The sequence below is a fragment of the Pristis pectinata genome, chromosome 29, assembly GCF_009764475.1.
Source record: "Pristis pectinata isolate sPriPec2 chromosome 29, sPriPec2.1.pri, whole genome shotgun sequence".
NCBI classification, from domain to species: domain Eukaryota; kingdom Metazoa; phylum Chordata; class Chondrichthyes; order Rhinopristiformes; family Pristidae; genus Pristis; species Pristis pectinata.
In genome coordinates, this window is record NC_067433.1 from 14,993,969 (window position 1) to 15,010,673 (window position 16,705).

The 16,705-nt window shown below is 45.1% G+C and overlaps 1 protein-coding gene across 3 annotated transcripts in view; it reads left to right on the plus strand.

The window, feature by feature from the left end:
- The window catches only part of LOC127584417 (zinc metalloproteinase-disintegrin-like crotastatin), a 57,963-nt gene extending 41,708 nt beyond the window's left edge, over window positions 1–16,255 (plus strand). Inside the window, exons 18-24 of one of the 3 annotated variants that reach the window (XM_052041208.1) lie at window positions 538–610; window positions 4,713–4,815; window positions 6,664–6,757; window positions 9,717–9,788; window positions 9,920–9,976; window positions 12,129–12,167; window positions 15,890–16,255. In XM_052041208.1, coding sequence (XP_051897168.1) covers window positions 538–610; window positions 4,713–4,815; window positions 6,664–6,757; window positions 9,717–9,788; window positions 9,920–9,976; window positions 12,129–12,167; window positions 15,890–15,922 — 471 coding nt within the window. In that variant the 3' untranslated portion in view covers window positions 15,923–16,255. The remainder of the gene's footprint in view (window positions 1–537; window positions 611–4,712; window positions 4,816–6,663; window positions 6,758–9,716; window positions 9,789–9,919; window positions 9,977–12,128; window positions 12,168–15,889) is intronic. The other 2 variants (XM_052041209.1, XM_052041210.1) reach the window with 2 other exon arrangements.
- The last annotated feature ends 450 nt before the right edge of the window (window positions 16,256–16,705 follow it).

The following is a 16,705-nucleotide window of genomic DNA, read 5'->3' on the forward strand; positions in this document are numbered from 1 at the left end:
TGTCTACACATCTCACTGCCTCGGTAAAGCAGCCAACATAATCAAAGACCCCACCCACCCCAGACATTCTCCTTTCTCCCCCCTTTCCAGAAGATATAAAAGCCTGAAAGCACATACCACCAAGTTCAAGGACAGCTTCTATCCCGCTGTCATAAGACTATTGAATGGGTCCCCAGTACAATAAGCTGGACCCTTAACCTCACAATCGACCTCGTTGTGGCCTTGATCCTTACTGTCTACCTGCACTGCTCTTTCTCTGTAACTGTAACACTTTACTCTGCATTCTATTATTGTTTTCCTTCATGCTACCTCACTGCACTGTTGTAATGAAATGAACTGTGTGGATGGCATGCAAAACAAAATATTTCACTGTCAAATTATAATAATAAAGCAATTTACCAATTTACCATTGCAACAATAGAAGGTCAAGTGGCAGTGGGAGAAGCACTGTAGTTTCCAGGTATACCCTTTGTATGAAGTATTCGACAGTCGGTCTGTGTCTGGTTCCTCATTGCACCTTTATGTTCATTCTCACAGATCTGTAATCATCTCGACCAGTGCCAGTATGAGGAGGGCTATGCAGCACACAGCAGCCTGCTGCCTACAGCCGGTAGGACCATGGTGATACCACAAGACACACTGAAAGAGCCAGTGACTGGTCAAAGGCTTGGTTTCCCCATTGGGTTTAGTAATTCACACCCTCCCCTCCAAGCACAGTCTTTGCAGGCATGCTCAGTTGCTTCCAAGATGATGGAGAGGGGAGATGGTGGGAGAGCCAAGAGGCCTCTCTAAATGTCACTTTGTGAACACTGGCAAACTACTTGACTGTGGGAGGCATCACAGCTGAGCCTTACCGACTGGCCACATCCAATGAGGCACAAGAGATTGCAGATGCTGGAATCTGGAGCAAAGAACATCCTGCTGGAGGAGTTTAGCAGGTCAGGCAGCATCCGTGGGGGGGAAAGGAATTGTTGACATTTCAGATCGAAACCCTGCACCAGGACTGAGATGCAGCGTTTTGACTCAAAACATCGACAGTTCCTTGCCCCCCACAGATGCTGGTCGACCCGCTGAGTTTTCCAGCAGATTGTTACTCCAATGAATCTTTCGATTTGTCTCTTGATCACGAGTAAAATCGGGATTCTGCTCAATCAGCAAGGAGGGTCATGGATGACTTTCTGGGTCCAGTCACACAGTTGAAGTGATGTACTGCTGAATTGATCCACTATTCCAGGACATTCAAGGTCCAGTGTTACAACAGGCTAAAGCAATAGACTTTTTCCTTCCTTGTTTTTTAGCCTCATGGGAACCGCTTGTCACAGGCCTGTAATTCCGGCCAAATCCTGCTGTTTCTGCAGGAAAGAAACTAAACTTCTGTGTTGTTGAGAGTGACTGAATGTCTATGAAGTGCAACAGGACTCAAGGTCTTACAATCGATGTTGGTCAGCATGGACCCATTGGGCTGAAGGGCCTGTTTCCATGCTGTCACGTTCTGTGACTCTATGTTAGTAACAAGCAGTCCCAAGGCAGCTCAGTGCAGACTTGAGTTCTGCTTGGCTTGCAGCTGTGTGAAACATTTTGTTCCTCATTCCAGAATCAAAAACACCCTTTGAGCATTGCTGCTCTTTCACATGGCAACCTTGTGCTGCTGTTACATAAGCAGTTGAGTATTTGGTTTGAGGAAGTCTTAAACTAATGTAGCCTGTGGACCCAATCTGGCCTGTAAAATGGAAACACAAGAGACTGCAAGTGCTGGAATCTGGAGTAACAAACAGTGTACTGGAGGAACTCAGCAGATTGATTGATAGCTCCCACAGATGCTGCCTGACCCGCTGAGTTCCTCCAGCAGATTGTTTGTTGCTGGCCTGCAAAGTGTTTTCCTGAAATCACATCAGAGGCATTAGTGTGACTGGCATTCCATCAAATATTAAACTTATAGAAATATCCAAAAGACCACTATAATGGAGCTCACATTCACACATACACTGTCACATTGGAGCAGGAGGATATCTTGCTTCTGTTCCGCCAGCCAAATAGGAATGATTTAAATAGTCTCAGTTAACCAGCAGAATGCAGAATTCTTGCCTTTTTGTATTTATGTTGGGAGCTGAAACTTGTAGTGAGATACTTCTTTGAAACTCACTCCCTAATCCTTTCATACAACATTAGGTTAATTGTAGTGAACTTCCTGACAGCACAAGCGGTATTTAAACATCCATTGTGCACCAGTCCTCTGATCTATTTAAAGAAATGTAATTAAATATGTGGTTTTGTGAAGCCACACAAACAAATGAAGGTATGTAGACATCAAAACCGTTGCAAATAACCAGTGAAAACAAGTCGTCAAGATGGAATCTGTGGTGGCTGTTATAATGAATTTGGCTGTAACTTAAATCTCCTCGATAAGTAAATTACCCTGAATCCCAAACTGTAATGTCATTTTAGCATCATTCTGTCTGAATTGCCCATACTTTGATTATCATGTTTGTTGCTTTCACTATAGACCCAAAATGGCACTGACAGTGGTTCAATTTGCACGATTGCTTTTTGAAGATTTAATACACTGCCTTTGTTTGAAATGCTTAATGTGAATTTCTCCCGAGGAATTATAACATAAACCGTTGAATTTACCCTCTTAAAACAAGCACCCAAAACTGAGTGTTAGCAGAAAAAAAAACTTTCTTTCTTTTTCAATCTTTTTATTAGTTTTCAAATTAATACAGATTAATATATCAATGTTTATACATGTAATACAAAGAGATCAGGAGAACCATGACATGGATAATCATAAAGAACAATAGAGTATAAAAAAAATCTGTAGATCCAACGATCTGTTAGTGAATGAATATAATATAAAAGAAAAAGATTTATTATAAAATATAAAAAAAAGAAAAAAACCCCCAAAACAATAAGAAAAAATTATAAACAATATATCAAACCAAACTAAGCTAAGAAAAAAAAATTCAAAATAAACAGAAAACAACAACTGGACTAAAATTTCCCAATAGAAACAGAGTGATATTATGTCATCAACTCCATTCCTCTAAATTGAAAGGTTAATTTTAGGGGGATCTATATCATGTGAAAATATTGAATAAATGGACTCCAAATTTCCTCAAATTTAAGCGAAGGATTGACAGTACCACTCCTAATTTTTTCCAAGTTTAAAACATGATGTTGTTTGAGAGAACCATTGAAAAGTAGTAGGGGGTATTGGATCTTTCTATTTAAGTAAAATGGATCATTTGGCCGCAGAAAAAAAAAACTTGGTATAAATACTGCTTGTTTTCTTTGCAAGAATGTTGTCGATGTCCTGTATCAGAAATCTGCAGTGCATTAATAATATCTGCTCATGTTGGATCACCAGTGGTTTGATTCAGCATCACAATTATAATATTGGTTTAGTGTTGGTGGGGGAACTGGCGAGGATGATGAGAGACCTATTCACTGTGTTTCACTGAAGGCAATTGGAAATTAAGAATTGTCCAGTCAAATTCAGAGAATTGGGATAGACAGAAAAAGGATGAATGCTATTATTTGGTCATTTCAATAATTTTAGACACTGCCTGCTGGGATAAAGAAGGAAGGAACAGCGTCGAACTTTCAAATGATTTGAACCTGCCAGTGATGTATCTCAGTAGACGTGCCAGTTTTCATAAATATTCCAGAAAGTTGGATAAAGAAAATATCCTTCTTTAAATGACTAAGCCATGGAACAGGCTAAACAGATCTCTCATCCCACAGGAAGGGTATCAAAAGCACGTGGGCATAGGTTTGAGGTGAGAAGAAAGAGTTTTAAAGAGGGTCTGAGGGATAAGCTTTTTACACAGAGAGTGGTTGATATCTGGAATGCGCTGCCAGAGGAGGTAGTGGAGTCAGATACAATCAGTAGGTTTAGGAGACATTTAGACAGGCACTTAAATAGGCAAGGTATAGGAAGATACAGTCCTAATGCAGGCAGATAGGGTTAGGATAGATGGGCAGAAAGGTTGGCATGGTCAAGGTGGGCGACAAAACTGTTCTGCACCACTGTGAAAATCAAATATCTACAAGGGCTGGAAATCTAAAATAGAAACAGAAAACGCTGGAATACTCAACAGGTCAGGCCTCATCTGCAGGAAGAGAAACAGATGAAGGGTCTTCGACCTGAAACGTTACCTCTGTTTCTCTTCCCACAGATGCTGCCTGACCTGCTGAGCATTTCCAGCACTTACTGTTTTACTTATTTGCGCAACACTGCTCTAATCTCATTGGAGGCTTCCAGCCAATTGATGGAGACTTGCTTTGCATTACTCTGCTCTATTAAACCAATAAGATATCTCTATTAGTCACATGTACATAGAAACACACAGTGAAATGCATCTTTGCGTCGAGTGTTCTGGGGCAGCCCGCAAGTGTCGCCACGACTTCCGGCGCCAACATAGCATGCCCACAACTTCCTAACCCGTACGTCTTTGGAATGTGGGAGGAAACTGGAGCACCCGGAGGAAACCCACGCAGACACACAGGGAGAACGTACAAATTCCTTACAGACAGTGACCAGAATTGAACCCAGTTCGCTGGCGCTGTAATAGCGTTACGCTAACCGCTACATTACCGTGCCTGCCCTAATAACCCTGTGATTAACGAACCTGCATGGCAATCTAAACTCATGATGTCTTTTACCTCCTGTGTGTCATGGTCTTAATTTGTTTTTCTTTCAAATCCTGCAGCAACAGTTGTTATTATTTTAATTGCCATATTAATCATCCTCGTGATCGGAGTAGGATGCTTCCTGTACAGGAAGTGCACACGAAAGAGCACACCCCTACCACGGTGAGTGACATTTGTCAAGGGTTATGACCTTTGTCCACCTTGGTCACGGCCAGGCTATTGAACTTAGGATCTAGGGCAGTCGACTGCAGCTCAGGCTACGGTAGCCTCCTCACCTCTGACTCAGAACTTTGTGGGTTCAAGTCTCACTCCAGGGCCTTGGGCTTAGATCTAAGCTGACGTCCCAGTGCTGAGGGAGTGCAGCACCATTGGAAGTGTTGTTTTTTAAGCTGAGGCCCCGTCTGCTGTCTCAGGTAGATGAAAAAAGGTAGGGGTACCCAAGGCCATGTTCATCCCTCAGTCAATGTCACTAAGATGGATGACCTAATCAATTTGCTATTGGCTGCTGTGTTTCCTACATTGACAACGTCTCAAGCACTCTGCAGGACTGGTTTAACAGGCTCTGGGATTTATCCTGCGTCTGCTGTTTGACTGCAGACGCTATCTTTTCCACAGTCTCCTTGAACCCTGACCACAAACCTACGCCTCTCCACTTCTAGATGGACAGTGCACAAACACTCCGAGGTAGTTGGACATGAGAGATGGTGGGATCAAACGGTGATCCCAAGTCCCCACCCCTTCAAACATGAAGGCAGGGAATGGCGATAGCTTGTGGGAAACTGGAAGACTGGGAAAACTTTAAAAAGCAACATAGAACCACAAAGCAAGCAATAAGGAAAGGGAAGATAGATTATGAAAGTAAACCAACAAAAAATATAAGAACAGATAGTAAAAGTTTTTATAATTATGAAAAGTGGGAAAGGGTGGCCAAAGTGAACGTAAATCCCTTGGAAGATGAGAAGGTGAGGCCACACCTGGAGTACTGCGTGCAGTTCTAGTCTCCTTACTAGAGGAAAGATTTTCAGGCTTTAAAGGCGGTGCAGAGGAGGTTCGCCAGGTTGATTCCGGAGATGAAGGGGTTAGCCTATGAGGAGAGATTGAGTCGCCTGGGACTATACTCGCTGGAATTCAGAAGAATGAGAAGGGGTCTTATAGAAACATATAAAATTATGAAAGGGATAGATACGATAGAGGCAGGAAGGTTTTTTCCACTGGTAGGTGAGACTAGAACTAGGGGACATAGCCTCAGGATTCGGGGAAGTAGATTTAGGACGGAGATGAGGAGAAGCTGCTTTTCTCAGAGAGTAGTGAATCAGTGGTTCTCTGCCCAGGGAAGCAATGGAGGCTACCTCATTAAATATATTTAAGACACAGTTAGATTGATTTTTGTACAGTTGGGGAATTAAGGGTTATGGGGAAAAGGCAGGTAGGGGGATCTGAGTCCACAGCCAGATCAGCCATGATCTTATTGAATGGTGGAGCAGGCTGGGCGGGCCAGATGGCCTCCTCCTGCTCCTATTTCTTATGTTCTTAAAAACAAGGAAGGAGTGGCTCACTCTATCCAGCTTGATATAACTGCCCACTATTCCATAACAGACTTTGGCGGTTCATCAAGTTATTCCGTTTTATTCCCAGACAAGCAGCAGATATCCTGATTCCTGCTGTTGATCACTACCTAAAGCTATCCAGGCTTCACTGGGTAAACATAAAAGTGTCCCATGCTGATTTTCATGATATTTTCCTGATTTTCTTTTCCAAGATATATTTGAAAATTCCCATGAAATGCAGCTATTCCCACAATCCCATAAAATATAGTTATTCTTGTGTTTGCTTCGAGAACTTCTGGTTGATTTTTCATTAACTTTTTCAGCAAATCAGACTTGATATCTATTGCCATGTTGGGTTGTGCCGTGGATGTGGAAGCTGCTGGTGATGGTATCTGAAGCGTGAAGTGAGGTAGTTCGCTTTTATTGATGATTCTCGCTTGTAACCATCTGCTTACATCCTTAGAACCCGGCAACCTCAGACTTCTGGACTCACAAACCTAGCCTTTGCAGGGAGCACACCAGCAACCCCACAAATGCAAAGAATCAACAACCCCAAGGCAAGTCCTTTCACTTCATCATTCTGTTGCAAGGTGCTCATGGTATTATGGTGGTTATTTCGCTGAATTAATATTCTAGAGAACTATCATAACATGGAAGCAATGAATTCCAATCCCTAAATTTGAGTTTTGTTTAAAAAAAATAGATCTGAGAAAGAAAGATCTTAGAAGTTTCCCAATTACAGTAAAACTCTAATAGTCCAGCACCGTTGCAACTTTAGTGAAGCCGGAATAGCAGATTTTCTGGATTTTTGGATGTTACACCTACTAATACCCTGACACATTTTTAAGTCACATTTTTGTACATATTACACAGTAATATAATAAACTTTCCAGTGAATCTGGTAAGCTAAAAGGCAGCATGGGAAACATGGCCCTAGTGAGTTTAAAGGGAGTGTGGGAAACAGAGTCCTGGTGAGTTTGAAGGAATGTGGGATTATAAGGTCCTGGGGAATTTAAAGAGGGCGTGGGAAACAGGGTCCTGGTGAGTTTAAAGAGAGTGTGGGAAACAAATCCCCATGATCCAGGTACAAAACCACTGGGATTTCCAAACAATTGGATACAGGATATTGAAGCTTTACTGCGCTGGTGTAAAACCTCGCTGTTTCACTAACCTCCTCCAGGGAAGGATTCCAGCTGCCCTTGATCAATCTGGCTTCATATGATTCCAGCCCCAAACCAACGTGATTATAAAGTGGCCAAACTTTGAAACCTGGTGGGTAACAGCCACTTTTCCCACTCAACCAGGGGTGGGGAATTTAGATGGAAAAGTCCCCATTCCAAGTAGAACTGAGTAAAATAATTTACCTTGTTTACCCTTTCTTCCGCCATATCCAGAAGAATTCAAAAATAAACCCAATCCTTCCCTGCCATCCCTGATCCTTGGTTTTAACTATTCTTTCACTGTTCCCTTTCGAGGTGACAGTGGTTTCTGCTGTCGGTCTCTCCTTTGTGGAATTCCATGTTCTGACGCGCATTAAATGATGGTTCTGTCCTGAACTTTGGTTTGGAGGATTTGGAGTACTGTATACAGTTTTCATTATTTAAGAAACAACATTTTAGCATTGGGAGCAGTCCAGAAGAGATTTACTAATCTAATTCTTGGATGAGAGGTTTGTACTGTCATGAATGGCAAAAACGTTAGATATGTATTCTTTGGAGTTTAGAAGAATGAGAGTTGATCTTTTTGAAATATATAAGATCCTAAAGAGGTATGACAGTGTAGATATTGAAATTGTTCTGCTATGGGGGGGGATATAGTTACGAAATAAGTGGATGGTCATTTAAAACAAAGATACATAGGAATTTCTTCTCGCAGAGGGTGGGAAATCTCTGGAATTTTCTACCCTGGAGGATTGTGGAGGCTGGATCATTGGAGGTATTTAAAGAGGAGGTAGATAGATTTTTGAACAATCGAGGAATTCAAGGCTATAGGGAACTGGCACAGAAGAGTTGAAGCCAGCATAGAACAGTCATTAAATGGCGGACCAGGCTTGAGGGTCCTGGTGGTCTACTCCTACTCCTGTTTTCTTGTGTTCTTGTGACTGAGTCTTACTTACAGCTGAGAGATTGAGACAGTGTGGGTAAATCCCAGGTTACACATACCTTTGGGGATACAGAGAGGAGGAAGATGAAGCTTTTCACCTCTGGGACATGAGACATTGACTGTGAGAGCACCAGTGTGAACAATTGTTATCGGTTGGAACGGAGGAAGAGTAACCAAGCCTACATTCCACAGGTGGACTATTTATCACCTACTGTGCATTCTAAGGGAGAAAAGCAGCCAATGTTACAGAATCTATCAGAGTGGGGAACAAACCCACCTGTTGTTGGGACCAAAGAAGGTCATCCCTTCCAAATTTCGTTGCCTCCCGCCAGCCCCTCTGCACTTGTTTTTTGCCTCTTATAGCCTTTCCAGCATCAAGTTCCAGATTACCACCACTCAAGAATAGAAAGGGGATATAAGGTCTGTAGATACTGGAGCAAAATAAAAATTGCCGGAGGAACTCAGCGGCATCTGTGGAGGAAAAGGGGTGGTCAATGTTTCAGGTCGAGACCCTGCACCAGGGCTGAGAGGGCAGCAGGGGAGATAGTCAGTATAAAGTGGTGAGAGGGAGGGGTGGGACAGCCGCTGGCAGGTGATAGGTTGAACCAGGTGAGATGGGGGATGATGGACAGGTGGATCTAGCCGGGGGAGGGGGAGTATTGAGACGGAGGCTTGGTGGGTGATTGGTGGAAACAGATAAGCAAGTTATAATGGAGCAGATGGAGCCAGGTGGGGGAGGAGAGAGGGAAGGTGGAAGGTGATGATGATTGTTTTGCTGATCTGTTATCTCACATCACTAATTCTCACATCATATTCCTGGGCCCAACGTTGACTGCTCCACCCCCTCCTCTCTATGCCAACCCACCGTATGCACCCGACCCTCCTGGCAAGGTAAAGCCTACGTTCCGGCAATGGGTTGCTTCTGGGTCCATTTGCACACAAGAGAACCAACAGTGCATTGAGTACAACAACCCATTCTGGAGCACCGTCTGATCAGACAGTTAATATTATTTATGCTGCTTTTCTCTCAGCCATTTATAAGATAAGGTTTTTTTATTAGTCACATGTACATTGAAACACACAGTGAAATGCGTCTTCTTGCATTGCTAAGAATGTGCTGGGGGCAGCCCGCAAGTGTCGCCACTCTTCCAGCGCCAACATAGCATCCCCGCAGCTCCTAACCTGTACGTCTTTGGAATGTGGGAGGAAACCGGAGCACCCGGAGGAAACCCACGCAGACACACGGGGAGAACGTACAAACTCCTTACAGACAGTGGCGGGAATTGAACCCGGGTCGCTGGCGCTGTTATAGTGTTATGCTAACCACTACTCTACCTTGTCCTTCCCAATCTCCGTTGAATAAGTCAGTTTTCCCTCCACCACCATCTCACTCATTCTCCTGTCATGTTGCAGGGTCCAATGAAGACTGCTCCACCCCCTCCGCCGTATGCCAAGCCACCAACTGCACCCAACCCTCACACCAAGGTAAGCCCATGTTCCAGCAATGGGTTGCTTCTGGGTCCATTTGCACATAAGAGTACAATTGCGTAGAGCAACTCAGACGCGCACACAAGCCAGTCAGACAGTTAATATTATTTCTGTTGATTTTCTTCCAGCCATTTCCTCCTCAACCTCCAGTAAATAGGCCGGTTTTAACTCCACCATCAGCCAAGGTAAATTAACCTGATTAGTAGTTTGCATTAAAATAGTTTGAATAGAAAACAGAAGGAGTGCAAGAACTTGGGTTCTTTGAGCAGATGAGCAGTTGGATGGCAGATGATATTTAATCACAAGATTTACACTTTAAGAGATAAGATAGATAAGATTTCTTTATCAGTCACATGCACATCAAAACACACAGTGAAATGCATCTTTTGCATAAGGTGTTCTGGGGGGCAGCCCGCAAGTGTCGCCACACTTCCGGCACCAACATAGCATGCCCACAACTTCCTAACCCGTACGTCTTTGGAATGTGGGAGGAAACCGGAGCACCCGGAGGAAACCCACGCAGACACTGGGATAATGTACAAACTCCTTACAGGCAGTGGTCGGAATTGAACCCGGGTCACTGGCGCTTTAATAGCGTTACGCTAACCTCCAGTGTGACATCTCACGTCATTTGGTGTAGCCTTTATCCATCGCCTTCAGATGGCCAATGAAACACCTGGAAAGATGATTAAAAATGGGTCCAATGAGGATATAAGAAATGGAAGCAGGAGTAACCCACTCAACCCTCACACCTGGATGGCCATTCAATAAGTTTCACCTCAGCCAATTTCTTAGTTCCCTTAATGTCCAAAAATCTATTGATGTCTATCTTGAATACACTCAGCGACTGAGCATTAACAGCCATCTTGCACAGAGAATGTCAAAGATTCCCCAGCCTCTGGATGAAGAAATTCCTTCACAATTCTGGCCTGAATAGCCAACCCATTATTCAAAAAGAACCACCTACATTCGAGGTAACTTACAGTAACCAATTAACCTACTAACCACCATAGCTTTAGGATGCAGAAGGAAATCGGTCAGTGTGGACAGAGTAGGTTGAATGGCCTGTTTCCCTGCTGCGCGACTCTATGGCACCCGGAGGAACCCACGCGGTCACAGGGAGAAGGTGCAAACTCCGTGCAGATGGCACCGGAGGTCAGGGTTGAACCAGGATCACTGGAGCTGTGAGGCAGCGGATCTACCAGCTGCACCATTGCAGCAAAGTCAGGAGGAAGTGGGTGTTTGGACTGAAAATGCCAACTGATAAACTGAGGTGACCCAAGGAGCAGCCCAGCTGAAGTCAGTAGGGTGCAAGAGGGCACAATGTGCCAAGGGCTGGGGTATGAAATGATCTGCCCATCCCAAACTGGGGACCTTAAGTTAAAATTATCTCCAAATCTAAAAATGGGGAAGTTACCAGTTTCCCAATATTAACTACCTACACTCATCGAGGTGATGTTGAAGCCCACACATTGTTTCACTTCCGGAATTGATGTACAATATCCCGTGACATTGCTTCAATTAAGAATAATTCCACCGGCCTCCTGGCAGAGTTGTTTCCAGATCAACATCACGAAACAGATCAGTCATTTTCATGTTGTTCTCTGTGGGATCTTGCTGTGCACAAATTTGCCCTTGCACCTGCTACAACAAAAGTTGGGAGGCCATGCAGGACTTCTGGGAAAGAAGCCACGATTCCCTGGGATTACAACACTGACAGGGCAATATGGAAGGGGCAGCACTGGTCTCTCAGCCTCACAGTGAGTCAGGAGGGTGTGGTTTAGAACATAGGACAGTACAGCACAATACAGGCCCTTCGGCCCACAATGTTGTGCCGACCTTTAAACCTCACCTAAGACTATCTAATCCCTTCCTCCCACATATCCCTCTATTTTAAATTCCTTCATATGCTTATCTAGCAATCTTTTGAATTTAACCAATGTACCTGCCTCCACCACCACCCCAGACAGCGCAGTCCATGCCCCAACCACACTCCGGGTAAAAAAACCTTCCTCTGATATCTCCCTTGAACTTCCAACCCATTACTTTAAAGACATGCACCCTTGTATTGAGCATTGGTGCTCTGGGAAAGAGGCACTGGCTGTCCATTCTGTCTGTTCCTCTTAATATTTTGTACACCTCTATCATGTCTCCTCTCATCCTCCTTCTCTCCAAAGAGTAAAGCCCTAGCTCCCTTAGTCTCTCCTCATAATGGTTTCTCAGGGGTGGTTGGGAAAGAGCGGTAAACGCCAGCCTCACCAACAGCAATGAATAAAAGCAAAAGGTCCTGTCTCTCCCACTAATTCCTCTGCTTTCTTGCACCCTCTTGGCCCACAGGTTCCGGCATCCAAACCCACACATCCACCAGCGCCCAAGGTAAAGCCACGGATATTCAACAATGAACGCCATGTAGTAACAAGAACGAGGAACTGATTAGCACCTCGGTGGCAGCGTCAGCCCTAGTTCAGTGGATGGTATCAGTCCCAGGCTAACACCAGCACCTGCAGTATCTCAGTTTTGTTCCTCCTTTGCTTTTGTTATCTGACGCTGGGGAATTCAGAGTAACTTGAGAATGTGGGATTCATAACCCCAAGGGTGGTTGAGAGAAACAGCACAAATGTATTTAATGGGAGGTTCAAGAAGGCTTTGAAGGAGGAAGGAAGGGTTATGGTGGTGGGTGAAATTAAAAAAGTTGGCAGGAAGCTGAAGTATAAAATAAACAGAGACACAAGAGACAGCAGACGCTGGAATCTGGAGCAGAAAAACTGATGGAGGAACTCAACGGGTCAGGCAGCATCTGTAGATGGAAATGAAACCAGGGGAGCAGCACCTCCTATTCCCCTTGGGTAGTCTACAGCCCGACGGCAGGAACATTGAATTCTCCAAGTTCAGGTAAACTGCTCCCTCTCTGTCCCTTCCTCTCTCCTTCTGATCAACCTTGGCACATGGCCACCCACAGAACAACACCTCATATTCCTCCTGGGGACTCTCCAACCTGATGGCCTCAACATCAATTTCTCCAACTTTCGGTAACCCCACCCCCACTTTTTCTGCTCCTCCCCCCCCCCCCCTACTCCTTTGTCTTCCCTTATTCCTGTGGCCCCCTTCCCCCGCCTTGATAACCTGCCCATCTCCTCTCCTCCCCTCCCTCATCCTTTATTCCATGGTCCACTGCCCCCTCCGACCGGATTCCTCCTTCTTCAGCCCTTTGCCTCCTTTACCTGTCACCTCTCAGCTTGTTACATCTTCTCCCCCTCCCCCACCCACCTACCTTCCCCCTCTCACCTGAACTCACCTTTCCCCTGTCTGCGGGTGCTCCATCCCCTCCCCCCCACCTTCTTATTCTGGCTTCTGCCCTCTTCCCTTCCAGTCCTGATGAAGGGTCTCGTCCCGAAACGTCAACTGTTTGTTTCCCTCCACGGATGCTGCCTGACCTGCTGAGTTCCTCCAGCACTTTTTGTGTACTGACCCCATCATCCTGTTTCTTTCCCCTCCCCCACCCTGCCCATCACCCACAGTCTCCTCCCACTGGGTCCCCTCCCCCCCCCCACTGTTCCCATCTTCCCTCCCCACCTCCCTCATTTGGTTCCACGCTCCACCTTCCTTTCCTATCAGATTCCATTACCTGCGGCCTTCTGCTGCCTCCACCTATCACCTCTGTCGCGCTTTCCACCCTTCCCTCCTCCATCTGTCAATCACCCCTCCTCACCTGGATCCACCTATCGCTTGCCCCACCCCCTCCCCTCACCTCTTTATACTGGCCCTCTCCCCTCTCCTCTTTATTCTGGCTCTCTCCCCTCTCCTCTTTATACTGGCTCTCTCCCCTCTCCTCTTTATACTGGCTCTCTCCCCTCTCCTCTTTATTCTGGCTCTCTCCCCTCTCCTCTTTATACTGGCTCTCTCCCCTCTCCTCTTTATACTGGCTCTCTCCCCTCTCCTCTTTATACTGGCTCTCTCCCCTCTCCTCTTTCAGTCCAGATGAACCGTATCTCAACCTGACACACCGACTGTCCATTTCCCTCCATGGATGCTGCCTGACCCGCTGAGTTCCAGTGGTTTGCTTTTAGCACAAAAATTAAAGGTTGGCCTGTTTCTGAAGCCTCCAGTGAGGGGAACTCTATGGATATGTGATTGAGGCTTTCTTGCCCAATTTGAATTTTCCTCAGTGTGACACAAGTCTCTGTGTGTCATACTTTAAGTGGAACAGAAACATTTCAAACACCTTGTCCTGTCCTAGAATTGAAGGTCAGAACCCACAACTCATGGGCTACCGAAATACTCCGACTGGGCTTAGGCTGAGAAAACCTTTCTCGGGTTTCCTTATGATAGAGAAGGAAACCATTCGGCCCTTTGAGTCCATACAATCCCACGCCCAGTTACGTCCCTGTATCCTATTCTCTCTCACCCGCTCATCAACTTCACCGGCCACCCATCTACACACCAGGGGCGATTTACAGAGGCCAATTAACCGAACAACCTGCACGTCTTTGGGATGTGGGACGAAACTGGAGCACCTGGAGGAAGCCCACTCCATAGAGACAGCACTGGAGATCATGATTAAACCCAGGTCGCTGGAGCAGTGAAGTAGCAGCACTACCCGCTGCACCACTAGGCCCAGTGAGAACTTTTGTACATTGATTTATAGGTCTTGTTTGCTGAGCTGAAAATCAACAAGATTGGGAGATGATGAAGATAAAACATAAAACAGTACAGCACAGGAACAGGCCCTTCAGCCCACAATGTTGTGCTGAACTAATTAAAATAACAATGCCCAATTAAACTAATCCCTTCTGCTGCACATAGTCCATGTGCCTCCATTCTCTCTATGTTCCTGTGCCTATTCAAGATTGGTATTGGTATTGGTTTATTATTGTCACTTGTACAAAGGTACAGTGAAAAACTTGTCTTACATACCGTTCATACAGATCAATTCATTACACAATGCATTGAGGTAGTACGGGGTAAAAACAATAACAGAATACAGAGTAAAGTGTCACAGCTACAAAGAAGTGCATTGCAGACAGACAATAAGGTGCAAGGTCATAACAAGGTAGATTGTGAGGTCAAGAGTCCATCTCAATGTATAAGGGAACCGTTCAATAGTCTTATCACAGTGGGATAGAAACTGTCCTTGAGCCTGGAGGTACATGCCTTCAGGCTCCTGTATCTTCTGCCTGATGGGAGATGAGAAGAGAATGACCCGGGTGGGTGGGGTCTTTGATTATGCTGGCTGCTTCGCAAAGGCAGCGAGAGGTAAAGACAGCGTCCATGGAGGAGAGGCTGGTTTCTATGATGTGCTGGGTGTTACGTGATTGTGATCATTCAGTCCATCATGTCTCTGCTAGTCAAAGCAGAGTGACTCAAACTAATCCCACTTCCCAGAGCTTCAGACAGGCACCCTACAGGTTACAGAACATCAACTGATTCTAAACACACCGAGGGTTTCTATCTCCATTCCTTTTTCACTGCGAGTCCAGAACCCCTCCCCTTTACGGGTGAGAAAGTTGTCCCCCATCTCTCCTACACTTCTTCTCCCGATTAACTAAATAATTAATCTTCAGCTCTTAATTATTGGGAAGTAAACCAGAATCACTGAACTGCTAGTTACAGCAGGAAAGAAGGCCATTTGGCCTGCTGAGTCTGTACTAGCTCTGCATAAGAGCAATCTTTCCTGTTCACTCTATCCCAGCCTCTGACAAGTTTATACACCTCCATTACATTTCCATTCAGCCTCCACTGTTCCCATGAAACAAGACTAGCTCGATGATCTCTCCTCGTAGCTACACTCTGCACCTTTGTGCCATCTCCTGTGTTCTCTGAAAGCCACCACATTCTTCCTGTAGGGCAGTAACCTAAGCCATGCAAGTTCCATGCAACCCTGCTCAAGGGTCCCTGAGCCAGCAGCTGTAGTGGCGCCATCCCAGAGGATGGAAGGAGGGCTCTGATGAGCTGTGCTGACTCATCCATGATAATGGGATTCCATTGGCAAATGGCTGAGATTGAGGTGGGCTTGGTTTTTTCTGACAAAGGCAGAAGCAACAGGTAATGGGATGTTTGTTTCAAGAAAAGTACTGAACATATTAATTTCTGGTTTCCAGGTCTTGATGCCTCCAAGGAATCCGAGAAACTGAACATCAGACAAGAGCTGTCTTCTCCGATCTCCCAGTTACCTGCCTCATGCATTACTTGTTCAATTTATTTATATCTTGTAGAAGTGCATCTCCCAAATCTTTATTCTCTATTTATTCCATTGACTTATAACTAAAGATGAAAAGCACAGGACTGCTCAGCCACTGTCTTGATGAGGAAAGGCAGGAGGGTGTTTTAGAGTATCAACTAAAATCAGTGGAACTTTATGTGGGAGTTTTCTGACACAATTACCATCCAATGATAAAATCGAAGGCTTGCATATAAAGGTGGAGGTGATGTGCATTTATTCTCAAATAAAAACAATACTAAAAAATCCTGGTTTTCCGTTTGTCCTCTTACCACATTGAAATGGCATCCAGTAAGTTGCAACATGTCAGCAGAATGATTCACTACCAGCTCCAACGCAGCTATACTTTAGTAGGTCCTGTAGTGGGCTGAGAAGGTTTAGTGGATTGGTATCTAGGCTCCAAAGGGTTAACTAGCCAGCCGAGGTAACACTATCCTCCTGATTACTACTTGCCAGTCTCACTGTGCTGATCAACCGCACAGTTCTTGTCCTGTCTTCACACTGAGGACATCCTCCATTGTGCTGTGTGACACTACAAACTTACTGCATGGCATTGACTTGGAACAGACCTGACCGCTCACAGCTGAGTACTGATGAGGCACTGTGGACCATCAGCAGCAGCAGAAGTGTATGCCACCTCAATCTGGTTCCCTCACTCCACCATCTCCACCAAGAAAGGGGATCAACCTCAGTTCAA